This window comes from Trachymyrmex septentrionalis, unplaced genomic scaffold (genome assembly GCF_001594115.1).
Source record: "Trachymyrmex septentrionalis isolate Tsep2-gDNA-1 unplaced genomic scaffold, Tsep1.0 scaffold167, whole genome shotgun sequence".
NCBI classification, from domain to species: Eukaryota; Metazoa; Arthropoda; class Insecta; order Hymenoptera; family Formicidae; genus Trachymyrmex; species Trachymyrmex septentrionalis.
This window is the reverse complement of record NW_017304831.1, coordinates 586,964-599,399: the sequence shown is the minus strand read 5'-3', so window position 1 is coordinate 599,399 and position 12,436 is coordinate 586,964. Positions and strand designations below refer to the sequence as shown.

Sequence of the window (12,436 nt, the reverse complement as noted above, 5' to 3'; positions counted from 1 at the left end):
ATACATACATACATACATACATACATACATACATACATACATACATACATACATACATACATACATACATATACGCACAAAATATATGTGTGTGTATGTGTTATATACAAGGTGAATCAGAGTCGTTGAATCAGCTTTTTACCCTATGAGAAAATAATTGACTGCATATATTATAATTCAATTAGGTATGAAGTCGACAATTTTTTCATAGGATAAAAAGTTAGTTCAACGACTCTGATTCACTCTGTATATACACACGTAAATATTGCTCTACAAACTGTTATAACAATCTATTTCAAAAGATAATTTTCAACAGTATGATATGCAAATAATTCTTTTGGGATATTTTTTTTTTAGAGAGAGAGTATATTCGTTTAATATATTCTTTTTTCCATTATCTTGCAGAATATTATTCAAATAAATAAATTATACAGTGAAAAATGGTTCAAAAAACCTCATTAAAGAATTATTTAACAATATAGTCCTTTAAACAATTATTACAATTCGTAATGTATCAACTTCAATATTTCATATACAGTACTATGCTTATTAAACGCTCGAATTATGGATGCAACGTAATAAAATTTTATTTATGTATTTGACATAGTTAGGTGATTATGAATAAAGTAAAACGAATTATTTGTAATTATAATATAAAAAATGCGTATTTTTATTTTAATTCATAGTTTCGATACAATAATGTTCTTATTAACTGAAAAAATTTATCATGCATAAAATTATATCGTTCGTAAATAATACTCACTCTGATTCTGCTATTTACACACTAGAAATTAAATGGTAGCCGTTTGTTATTCTAAAATTTCGCGCGCGTCAATGCTATACTTTTTAATTACACGATGTAAATAGAAGAGCATGTATAATAATATATCAATACTTGCTCACAGCGATGATACATTCTACAATGTCAAGAAACCCTGTAATAAAATGATTGGAGATCGAACACAAATCTGAATATAAAATATATGATTTCCTCTCTGTCTCATATTTAATGTAAATATATTTAATATAAGTTCTCTAAAAGCGATTCTCTCCCTTTCTCAACGAAAAATTCAGGAGATTAGGTAAGTGAGACTATGGCTGATAAAGAACTGTATTAAAATTTGTGGCACGAATTTTATTCCGAGATTTACAACAAAAATGTTTCAACTAGTTAAAATGCCGCTTAATCTTGGGATATGAAACATTGACACGTATAACATAGGTAAATACAAGACGATGTGGACAATTCAGATATACAATTCAGTAGTTTGCATTGAACTGATAAAATTGATTCGTTTTTCTAATCATTTAGTGTTGTGTTTGCGACTTCCCAAGTAGCACAACGCTTACAAAGCGCTAAAAAAGCAAATATAATCACTTTTTTAGCACTTTTTAAGCTGTTGTGCTACTTGTATTGGATAGGCCTGATGTGCTTCTCAGAGAGGTGGATTCACTAATAAATTCATTAATTACTTATTAAGACTCGTTGGCTGATAAATAAAACAGCCAATCCTCTCTGAGCAGCCCATGTTCATTCGCTATTATATCACTTCTATTACGATATTATAATTTAGGTACAATCTTAATTATTCAATATTAATGAGAATATTAATAATCATGTTTTATTTTGCTTGAATTAATTATAGATTGTAATCATAATTATTTTATAAAGATTCTTACACTAAGAATCATCAGACATGAAGGAATTTTGGGATTTTAACTCCTCTAGTGTTTGAATTTGTTGACGGAGGAATAATATCCTAAAATAACAAGTAAATAAGCGATATAATTGTTTTATGTTTAAATATTTATATATATTAAATGTGCTATAACATGAAACTTACCTTTGTTCCTGTAACGTTGCCTGAATTTCTGTCAGCCTCACTATCGATCGTGCCGTCTTCAATTCTGCGGACACTCTCGTACACTGCAAACTGCCCATTGTATGTGCTTCCTCACTAAGTTTCTGTGCCTGTACATAAGTGTATTATAATCTAAGAAAATCATCTAGTAACACTAAAGGGACTATTATTTAAGAAATACTGAATTCGCACCTGTTTTTCGAGAATATCAGCGGGAAAAGCACGCACATGCTGTGTCAAGTCTTCCCGGTAATGATTAGCGAGAGATGGTGTTAAAGAAGGTGTTAAAGGAGGCTGTACTCTTGACAATGCCTGTAAACCTCCTGTATTACTCAAATTTCCAAGAGAACCTAATGTACTGAGACTTTGCAAGGAGCTTAGACCTTGTACTCCGGAATTCGTTCCTCCAGGACTTGTCACTATACAAATGAATGATAATATATATGATAAAATATAACGAAAAGAAATTTTTTTTAATGTAAATAAAAATGGAAGAGATACTTAATAATAAAAGATAATAAAATTTATTTCGACACATTGTTTCACAAATTAAAATAATTTATCAACATATTAGTTTACTTTTTATATTATATTTTAGTTAGGATATATTTTAATTTTAATATATATACATATAATTTAGACGAAGTTAAAAAATTCAATTTTAGTATTATGATTAAAATGGAAATTAAATGTGCCGTAAATAAATTTTGTAACAAAAAATCTATAATAGTGATAATTAATAACTAACACAAGAATAACGTTCTAGCCTATACTCTGGTATTTAATTGAATTAAATGAACTGTAATAGAAAATGATTTATATGATGAAAGAATATAATACACATAAAGGCAAATAGTGATTTGTAAAATATAAGCATTATATAAAATAAAACTTACATTTTCGCGCATCAATACAATCCTGGGTTTCTGAATGTGTGGGAGTAGGTGGACCCTCGCTGGTAATATTGCCACTTGTATCAACTTTTAATGGAACCATCACATCACTTCCAGTATTAGTTCGATCCCCACTAACAGACTGCTATAATAAAAGACAAGTATACAATTATGAATACCATTTACACATGTGTTATAATGTTTTAAGATAAAAGAGGAAAGAAATAACTAGTTGATTATATTATCATTTGAAAATTACCGGATATGTTTTCGATTACGTCACAAAAAAGTAGTTAAAAATTATCGTTTTGTTAATAGGTAAACATTAATAATTATGAAATTTTCGCGATTAATTAAAATAATGCGAAAAATAATATAACTTATCAATTGATAATTAAAGTATTAAATTTTGCATTACTTTAATTGAATTTTATTTCAACAGAGAGAAATATAACTTATAATTTCATTATATGTCTCTAAATATTAGAAACATTAAAAATGCTCTCTTACTTGTCGGGATAGCAAGATAGCTGTTTGAATTGTCTGTAACGCTTTTTGTGGTGTGATGTCAGGTTGTTCTTTGTTGCCCGTAATTTGTGACAGTAGTCTTGGGAGATTTGCTAGTGACACCGGTGGTCCCGGAGCATTACTACTTCCCTGTTGTTGCGTTGGCGAACTAAGTTTTCCAGTTGCCTGTGGTGTTGTTGACGATGGATGTGATGTTAATCGAGGTAACGCTAACGAAAGAGTACAACAAAAATATCAATATCAAAAATCCATAAAGATTGAGGCATATAAAAATGTAGTAAATTAATATTAAAAGAAAATTTAAATTAAATCTTTAATTTAAATAAATATTTATTTAAATAAAAATTTAATTTAAAAAAATTCATAAAAACAACAATCATTATAATTTCTCAAAAATAAAATGTTTCATGCATGATAAAATTATTATTATTCAGAATTGTCACAAATTCCTTATCCTAAAATTCCATAACTTTTCCCTAATTTCCGGACAAAATTTAATGATTTTTCCTGATGCCCTTCAATTTCCCTTTCAATAATATTTTAAAATTTTTGTATTTTCGTTAATTTGGAAAAATCAAGTCAAATATTTTGTTGAGAATGCAATTTAACATAATGTAAATTACTATCAATGTTGCTGATACAGCTTGCATTTAATTGTTAAGCTGGTAGTTCCAAAACTGCGTAAGTGTGATGTACGCATATAGAACTTCTTTAAAGCCAAGACTGTTTATTTTCCAAAAAATTTTGCAAAATTCCCTGACTTTTCTGTGATTTCCAGTTTTGTGGCATTTCCCTGACATTTTCCTGTTATTAAATATTATTTTAAATTGTAATATTTCTACTTTAAACATTTTTTTACTTAATATATATTTTCAAAAATATTATTATGTTTTCTATATGTTGCACTTGTACATAATATAAAAGGAAAAACCTACCAGCGGCCAGGAGAACAGGGCCTTGTGGCAGTGGATCATGAGCGCAGGATGACGTTAAAGGTTCCGAAGTAGGTGTAGAATCACCTGGCGAGATATCCATATCTTGAGTTTGGCGTTCTACACTAACTTCTTCTCTACATTCTCTAGATTCTCTTTCTCTTTCCCTTTCTCGTTCACGTTCACGTTCTCGCTCTCTTTCTCGTTCTCGTTCTCTTTCCCGTTCTTTTTCCCGCTCCCTCTCCCTTGCAGAAACATCATCTCTGCTACTGCCACCACCGCTCGCGCTACATAAGCTCCAGTATTCTCGTTTGTCAGACTGTCGCGACGATTTACCATCTCGCATACTGCTACTGCTATTTGATCGCGAGTTGGAATGTTTATCATGACCTGCCCAGAAAAATTTCAGTTTTAGTAAAATCTTATATGTATATTTCATATATAAAAAAGCAAAGAGTTGTTTTTATTAGAAATTATATGTAAATATGTGAATGTAATTGCACCTTAACCTTTTTAAATATATCACACAAATGCAATATGCATTTGTTATTTTATCTTATTGTTATAGCTTGTTATTTTATTTAATAAACAGTATAATATATAAGATAAACTAATATATTAAGTTTTAAAATACAAAAAATTAAATAAATACATATTTTATTTATATCAGTTTTCATAGAGATTTTTCTATAACTAGGGCCACAGAAAATAAATTACAAAATTCCTTGACTTTTTTAGGTTTCCAGATAAAAATGGGAAATTTCCATGACTAATATAAAATATGTAACAATTTTAACATAATAAAATATGTAAAAAATTTTTTTTGACATTTAGAATCAAGGATTGTTATCACAAAAGTGCAGTTATCACGAAAAAGAGCCATTAAATAAAATTACTGAATAAAATATATATTTAAATTATTTGTTTTACAATCGTTTAAAGTGCACGACTTTTGAACGTATTTGAGTATAAACGTCAGATATATTTAAAAAATTATAAAAAATATTCGGAATAGGAGCAGTTTAAGGGAATTGTTCAATGTTTTTTTGTAAGTGCAAAGTTCAAAATTCCAGTCCCTTTTATATATTATTCCCTGACTTTTCCCGATTTCCAGATCTGTGGTAACCCTGATAACGTAAATATCTATAAGTATAAATATCAAAGCTGTAAATATTAAATGTCAATCAAAAAAACCAAATTTATTATGTTTTAATTTAAACAAAAACTTACTTTATTTTATTATTCTTTCATTCATTATATCTTATACTTTATATATTGTATTTAACAATTATAAAAGAATTGTCGTGTAGCTGTGTGAGTGATGGACTTATAATAATCAATAGGTCGTAAGTTCAAATCCTGCATTCCTCTGTATGTACAGAAAATCCATACATACATCCTTCTATGTATATATAAAAAAAAATTTCACACTGACTTAGCGGGAGTCGTAGAGGAGTTCTTTAAATCTAGGTAACTCTTTGACTGTTCAGACATATAGGGATCCATTCCTTCGCTACTACACTAACAATTATGAAAATTTAGACGTACTTGACCTAGAAGAATAGTCACTAGATTGGCGTTGACGATTATCTGTTCGACTGATCCATTCCCGTGGTTTTTCCCATTGAGAAACTTCCGTCTTGCAGTTGTAATAATACTTCTTTCCTGACGAACTCATGTGTTCGGACCAATCGCCAAATCTGGCTGTCCGTTCCGTTGCACCTCCTCGCTCATCACCACGTTTATCCTAAACAGACTGTTCTAAAATTTCCGGAAACAATTGAATAGATGGGGAATATTTGCATCAATTCCAAAACGTGTTCGAAAAGTTGACGTTATATTCATCTACATTCTTGAGGCTATTAAGATATTAATTACGTACACATAAAGTTATTTAAAATTATGGCAAAAACAAAAATGTATAGAAGTTTTCAGAATAGTTTTTTAAATCAATTTTGAAATAAATATATAATTAAATTTTGCTACTGGAATGAATGTATAACAATTAAATGATATAATTTTATCTTTTACTTAGAATTTTGAATTTATAACTGATGCTAATATAAAATAAATAAACGTAAATAAAACACTGACCTGACAGGAATTGTGTGATGGTTTTCTCTGGGATGAAGATTCCCTTGATGAATTTGATGATAATTTTAAGGGATGTAAGATCTATAAAGACATGAACACAAACATTATTATGATAGTGCCATCTAAAAAGATATATATTTAATTAAAAAAGGCGTGCAATATTAAATGCCTTTTTTAACTAGTTTTAAATAAATTTATCGGACTGTGACAACATACAAGTTATCTAACAGTCCATTTGCACATGAAATGTTTTTAATAAAAATTTTTATTATGCACATGCCTAAAAGAAATAGATATCTATTTCATATATATATATATATATTTTTTTTTGTAATTTAAATATATATATTTAAAATTTTCCTAAAATTAAAAATTTGAAATTTCTCTTCTTTGCAAGAGCTTTTTATGTTAGTTCAATATTTTTTATAATAGAAATTAAAAATAGTAAAAAAAATGTATAATTTCATACATAGCATGAATAGAAATAAATTTATGTCTAATAACTAGAGGATTTATTATACATATGGCACAATAAATGTTTCGGAGCAACTCTGAAAAAGATCAGAATATTTATAATTGACAATTATATCCTTTTTATTATATGTAACTATAATAATCATTAAATTAGACATTAAGATTGAAGATATTCACCTCCCCACTACTCCTATCATGGTTGGTCCTGTGTTCTGAATCCCTGCTCTCACGGCTTCTCTTGTCTTTTAGGGATCGTGCACAATCTACACATATGCAAGCAAGCATGTTACAGCTGAAAATATTAAGAGACAATTCTGTTTTTATACTGAAGAAAGGAAAAAGAGATGAGACTCTAGATAAAAAAAAGGAAAATTACTTCGTAGAAATATAATCACCTATACGTTATACAAAAAAATACGTAGTAACTGATATTTATAAAGATTTGTAGTCAATAATATTCATAAATTTATGCTTTCTTTATTCTCAGGTAACTGTAAAAACTCGCTTTATGCAGAATGTTGAGGACATACAAAAATAAGTTTTGTTAAAGAATCTAAAAATTTATATATATAACTCGATATAGATTTAAAAATAATTTTGTTTGCATCATCAAAATAATTATGTAAACCGTTTAAATATTGATTGATAAAGTTTTGTTATTCTAGTGACTAGAAAAGAGTTTAAACGTCTTACAGAATTATTTTAATGATTCAAACAAAGTTATTTTCATATTTATCAAGTTTAAATTTCAGTTATTTCAGCAAAACCGTTATTTCCTTGGAGCAAAATATAAATTATTTACCGGAATACTTGTCCCTAGAGGAGGATAGTTTATAGTCTCTATTTTCTCTCTCCTTCTTATAAAGAGGCTTGGATGTGTAATTCCGAGGGCTGTCCCGGTCCGTCCCCATGCCCATTCCCAAGCTGCCGGCTGGACTGTAAGAGTTACCATTTGGAGAGTCGCGCATACGTCCTTCGTAGCGACTGTCCGATGACGTGGTCGAGGAAGAATAGCCACCCTTAGAACTGCTGTACTTTGAGTTCTACAATCAGATCATTAACAATGTGTTTGGGATATGTATGACCACACAATACATTATAAATGAATAGGATATATCAAGATTGCTTACTTTTTTCATTCTGAATATATAAGATCGTTATTAAAAATGCTATTAATTATTATAAGCTTGATAATCCACTTGAGAATAACAGACTGTTTTGATCTAGTGGCCGTTTGCAAGTATGTATGAGAGCTATATATTGACTAATGATATTAAAAAGAACTGAAAAGGAACAAATATCAAATATTGAATAACGTTATGGTAAAAATAATTATATAAAATGATTCTGAAAAATCTCTGGTTCTTCTATGGAATCAATGGAAAATTAAATTGAAATCAATTCCATAAAATCACCAAATTTTTTTAGAAATACCAAATGCGCTTACCATCTCTAAATACCTTTTGTATCAATTATGCACATATTCTATTTTTAATCTAAGAACAAATTCTTATCACTCAACTAAATATTTTTTATTCTAGTAAAGACTACATGAATATTTCCTCATATTATACTACAAAGACATGTTATATTGTATCCTAAATGCTTCAAGTACAAAGAGAATCTATCAAGTTACTGTGACTTGAGGATTATCACATTTATAGTTATTTTCGACAAAATACAGAAGAAAGTGACGCAAAAACCGTCGAAACATGAGAGGGACTGAAATAAGATTCTTACCTAGATAGGATCTCAAATATTTTTAGAGAATTACTTGCTAGAATAAATTATTGATTTTTTGAAAAGTGAGGTTATGTTTACAAGACCAGCAGAAAATTATTTCGTATCAGACGTAAAAATCGGGCGATACTACGATTAATTACCATTCTCTTCATCTCGTGTGGACCGATTTAAGTATCGAGAACATAAATATTCGTTTGTTAATACCACTCAGCACAAATGATAGTTTCAAAAGGACAAACACCACAGACAATCAATGAAAAGCGTGAGACAAATTCTTACAACTAATTACAGCTACAATATAAATTTCTCTATAAAGTACCTCAATTCGCATCGCGACAATGCGTTTAACGTACGAAATATTGTCAATGACCAAAATGTCACTTGTCAAAGCTGATTCTTTTCGCCTTGTCGAGCTCGTCAAATGCGTGCATTCGAGGATTCTTACGCGTAATATAATATAGCAAATTGTCGACGATTAAGCCAATCGTCCGACTATTCGACGACGACGTTGGCGTGCCTCAACCTAGTGAACGATCGATTCTACCTTGCTCGCATGCAAGAGAAGGAAAGAATCGAAGCGAGAAACACGGTAATAACGACGCGACAAAGACGAGCCCGACGCGACGGGAGCGTGCACAATGGAGCAGACGATCTCACGGGGACGTAACGACGCGTGAAAAACGAATCGCGTTGACGTGATCGTCCGGATGTCGTCTTGCCGCGGGATCGTCGTCGAACGTGCATTATCGATTCCCGGCCGTGCGACCGCGAGGTCCGCAAGTCCTCAGTCTGGCGGAAAGAGAACGACGGCGAACGGGGCCCGTTTCTCACCGCCGTGCCCCGTCAGCCGAGAAACCGAATACGAACTTTGGAACTCCTCTGCGCGGAAGAGGGCTGTCACCGCGGTTGGGTTCCGTCGTGTCCTTCGCGCAAGAACCGGAGCGATCTCATCTTTCTCTTTCTCTTTCTCTCTTCCTCTTCCTCCTTCTCCTCCTCTCTTCCTCCTTCTCCTCCTCCCGTCTTCGGCAGAGGTGTCGCGCGGGCAACGACGCGGAACCGCGGGCGAAAATAATGCGTGTTGCTCGACGATGATGGACGATGAAGACTCCGATGATCGTATCAGACGACGTGAGAGAGGCTGTCCCGAGAAATGATCACACCTCCCCCCTCACCCCCTCCCCGCCCTTAATCGTATCGTAGATCCCACCAATCGCTTCGATGGTGACAGATATTTACCTGATAGGGATGGGCCTGGTGCTTTTCGAAGTACCTGGAATCATAAGACAACGGGCCGTGAGCGAGGGAGGTTGTGACGCGGTGTCCGCCGCCGTCGCGGTCATTTCCACGGGGAACGGCACCCGAGCGGATCCCCATCGTGGAAACTGGTTGTGCCCGCGGTACGTCGTGCGGCGGTTTTGTGGCAGTGAGTGCTGCGATGAGTGTGTACGGTCGAGCGGGTCGTACGGACGAATGTCGGGTGAACGAGAGGTGAGGTGAGCTAGTGCGGAGAGAGCGAGAGAGCGAAAGAGAAAGAGAGTAGCGAGGAGAGGAGATAAAGAGAGAGAGAGAGAGAGAGAGAGAAAGAGATTAGCCGTGTGTCAGTATCGGGTATTTGACGGTAGAGCCCTACCCATCGCTGATCCTTTGAGGTTTCCTCGCATGCATTACCATCAATGCCAGTGTCTGTGGGAAATTCGCGGCCTCGGATGTTCCCTTTTCGTTCGGTCAGTGTCATAAAAACAACATTAACGTTTATTTAGCAGTTAAACTTTCTTTCTACCCGGACGCCATGTCACATACGTGCTCGGCCGCTGCCGGACGACTTGGACGAAACGTTCGCGCGACGGCGTGCGCGCAGTGAGCGCACCCCGCTGGTGGGGGAGCTCCGATCACGTCCAGGGACGTGGAGCACGAAGGTGCGCGGCGGATATTGTTTAGTTCCATAAATGTATACATATATATATATATATATATATATATATAATATATATGGCGTATATCAATATATGTATATACGTGTACAGCACACTAAACCAATCGTTTCAGCGAGCACCGAGCGCCGAAAGCCGAGAGTTTACACAAGCTTAAGACACGATACGCCCAACGCGATTATCGCGACTATATAGCCATTTGTGCCAATCGTCAACTTCCGGGAATCCATAATCTCGCAGGAAACGCGTCTTCTCCGAGATTCGCGTTTGTTAACGCGAATACGAGCCGCGAGTTCAATCATATCGGTCCGCTAATTTGCCCGCGGATATTCCGAGAAAAAAAAACTGCATTTGTCGAAAAGAATGGAATTTTAGAAGGATCCTCTGTAATATCCGCACGCACCTCCGGGAATATCTAACGTTCGCCAGTTTACGTACATACAACACGCGTGACGCGGCGTGGCACGGTCGTCGCGATTGTCGCGAAATTATCGTGATTATCGAGCACGCACCTGACGCGACGGTGACGAACGGTTCCGCGCACTGCGCAGAGCGGGCGTGCGCAACCTGCGCGCACGGCGCCGTTGAGCCCGTCGGCCGTTGCAGCAGGCGAGACGCGAGGAACGTCAAGCACGTCGAGCGCAGCGCTCGCTCACTGCTGACGTTTGCGCAGCCGAGCGATCTAGAGCGATTGGCAACTTCAGCGAACTGTAACGTTTTCGCTACGAGTTCTGAACAAGTTTGCACCGACCTGGGTTAGATTAATAACGTTGTTCTACTATTGGTAGAGCATGAACGTCATTAGGCCAACAAGTCGGTGCTATTAGTTGCGTTCGCCCTAAGATGCTTTCATCGCTTTTATGCTTATACTCTTATCTTACGTATATATAGCCAATTATATTATACACTGATTTAATGTGTGTAAAAATAAAATATAAATATTTCGAATTGCAAAATACAGATTTTTACTTAACTATCACAATGAAATGTATTCAGCATCTCTCATGTGTTTAATTGGATTTTATATTAAACACATATTTTTCAATTTGTATATGTACGATGGCTTTAATGTGCACCAGTGCGCACCGAGTGCATTCAATCGAATTCATTATAATGAACGATAAAGAGGCGGTCGGATAAAATGTTTGCCACGATGCCAGTACATTATGATATCCAACCAACTCCTCATTTGAGGTAACTCATCCTGTCTGACAGCAGATCGCGATGCTGCACGCTGTGCGAATATTGTGCTTGTAAAAGCGCCAGTAAAGTAATCAGATCTAAAATTTCGACTACATATCGTGACCAATCATGACAGCATTATTGTAAACTGTTTTATCGTACAAAATGACATAATAACTGCAGCGTATTGACCGTGTTATACATTGGCACAATGTGTTGGGATGCGAGGTTATTTAGGGATACTTAAAGCGCGTAAAAACGTTGAATCCGAACGCAGATCGCAGCCTTGGCAAGTTGCGAGTATTAACCGACAGGCGGCGCGTTGGCAACGCAAGCGGTCGAGCTACAACGAACGAACGAAACGAGTGCTGTCTCTGAAATATCACTGGCTAAGTGAACCCCCGTGACACGGGCCCGTGTTGGGGACCAAGGCCAAAACAAAGGAAGAAGAATAAGCAGCGAACGAGCGAGCGAGCGAGCGAACAGCGATTAACGAACGGAGCACGAACGCGTCCTGACTCCTGCCTTACGCGTTTAGTGGTCGTAAATCTCGGAAGATGCCGCAGCCTCTCGGACGACTGATTTAGCTGCTGTGGACGGAAGAACGGCCTAAGCGACTACGGGCTACTCCAGATCAGACGTGATTCGAATGCGACTCGGAAGAAACGCTCGGCCAAGAAGAGAATTCTCTCAACCGGGAAGAGAAGCCTCCACGTTGACAGGCTGCTACACGCCAAGAGGGCACGGCGAGTTATCGTCACGTTAAAAATCTGCGACAGAAGCTGTAAGACGAAAAG

General features: G+C 35.0%; 1 protein-coding gene across 7 annotated transcripts; it reads right to left on the bottom strand.

Moving 5' to 3' along the window:
- Nucleotides 1-1,625: 1,625 nt before the first annotated feature.
- LOC108746322 (WW domain-containing adapter protein with coiled-coil-like) lies at nucleotides 1,626-10,963 on the bottom strand. Of its 7 annotated transcripts, none has more exons than XM_018483034.1 (13): nucleotides 10,896-10,934; nucleotides 10,157-10,239; nucleotides 9,763-9,796; nucleotides 7,586-7,826; nucleotides 6,961-7,046; nucleotides 6,310-6,390; nucleotides 5,764-5,962; nucleotides 4,219-4,605; nucleotides 3,266-3,492; nucleotides 2,759-2,900; nucleotides 2,055-2,281; nucleotides 1,845-1,972; nucleotides 1,626-1,760 (listed from the first exon to the last, which is right to left on the bottom strand). In XM_018483034.1, the coding sequence occupies exons 2-13, from the start codon at nucleotides 10,195-10,197 to the stop codon at nucleotides 1,682-1,684; spliced, it is 1,872 nt and encodes a 623-aa protein (XP_018338536.1). In that variant the 5' UTR covers nucleotides 10,198-10,239; nucleotides 10,896-10,934; the 3' UTR covers nucleotides 1,626-1,681. The 7 variants fall into 7 exon arrangements, with proteins under 7 accessions (XP_018338536.1, XP_018338537.1, XP_018338535.1 ...); XM_018483035.1 differs by lacking the exon at nucleotides 10,896-10,934 and adding an exon at nucleotides 7,914-7,923 and having other exon boundaries at nucleotides 10,157-10,186; XM_018483033.1 differs by lacking the exon at nucleotides 10,896-10,934 and having other exon boundaries at nucleotides 10,157-10,264.
- Nucleotides 10,964-12,436: the final 1,473 nt, after the last annotated feature.

Excerpts from the sequence above, each read along its gene's own strand:
- LOC108746322 (XM_018483030.1), bottom strand. The coding sequence starts at position 9,900 with ATGGGGATCCGCTCGGGTGCCGTTCCCCGTGGAAATGACCGCGACGGC. Across the intron at positions 7,047-7,585 it reads CTCTAGGGACAAGTATTCCG|ATTGTGCACGATCCCTAAAA; the intron begins GTAAATAATTTA and ends GCATATGTGTAG. Across the intron at positions 2,282-2,758 it reads TTGTATTGATGCGCGAAAAT|TGACAAGTCCTGGAGGAACG; the intron begins GTAAGTTTTATT and ends TCATTTGTATAG.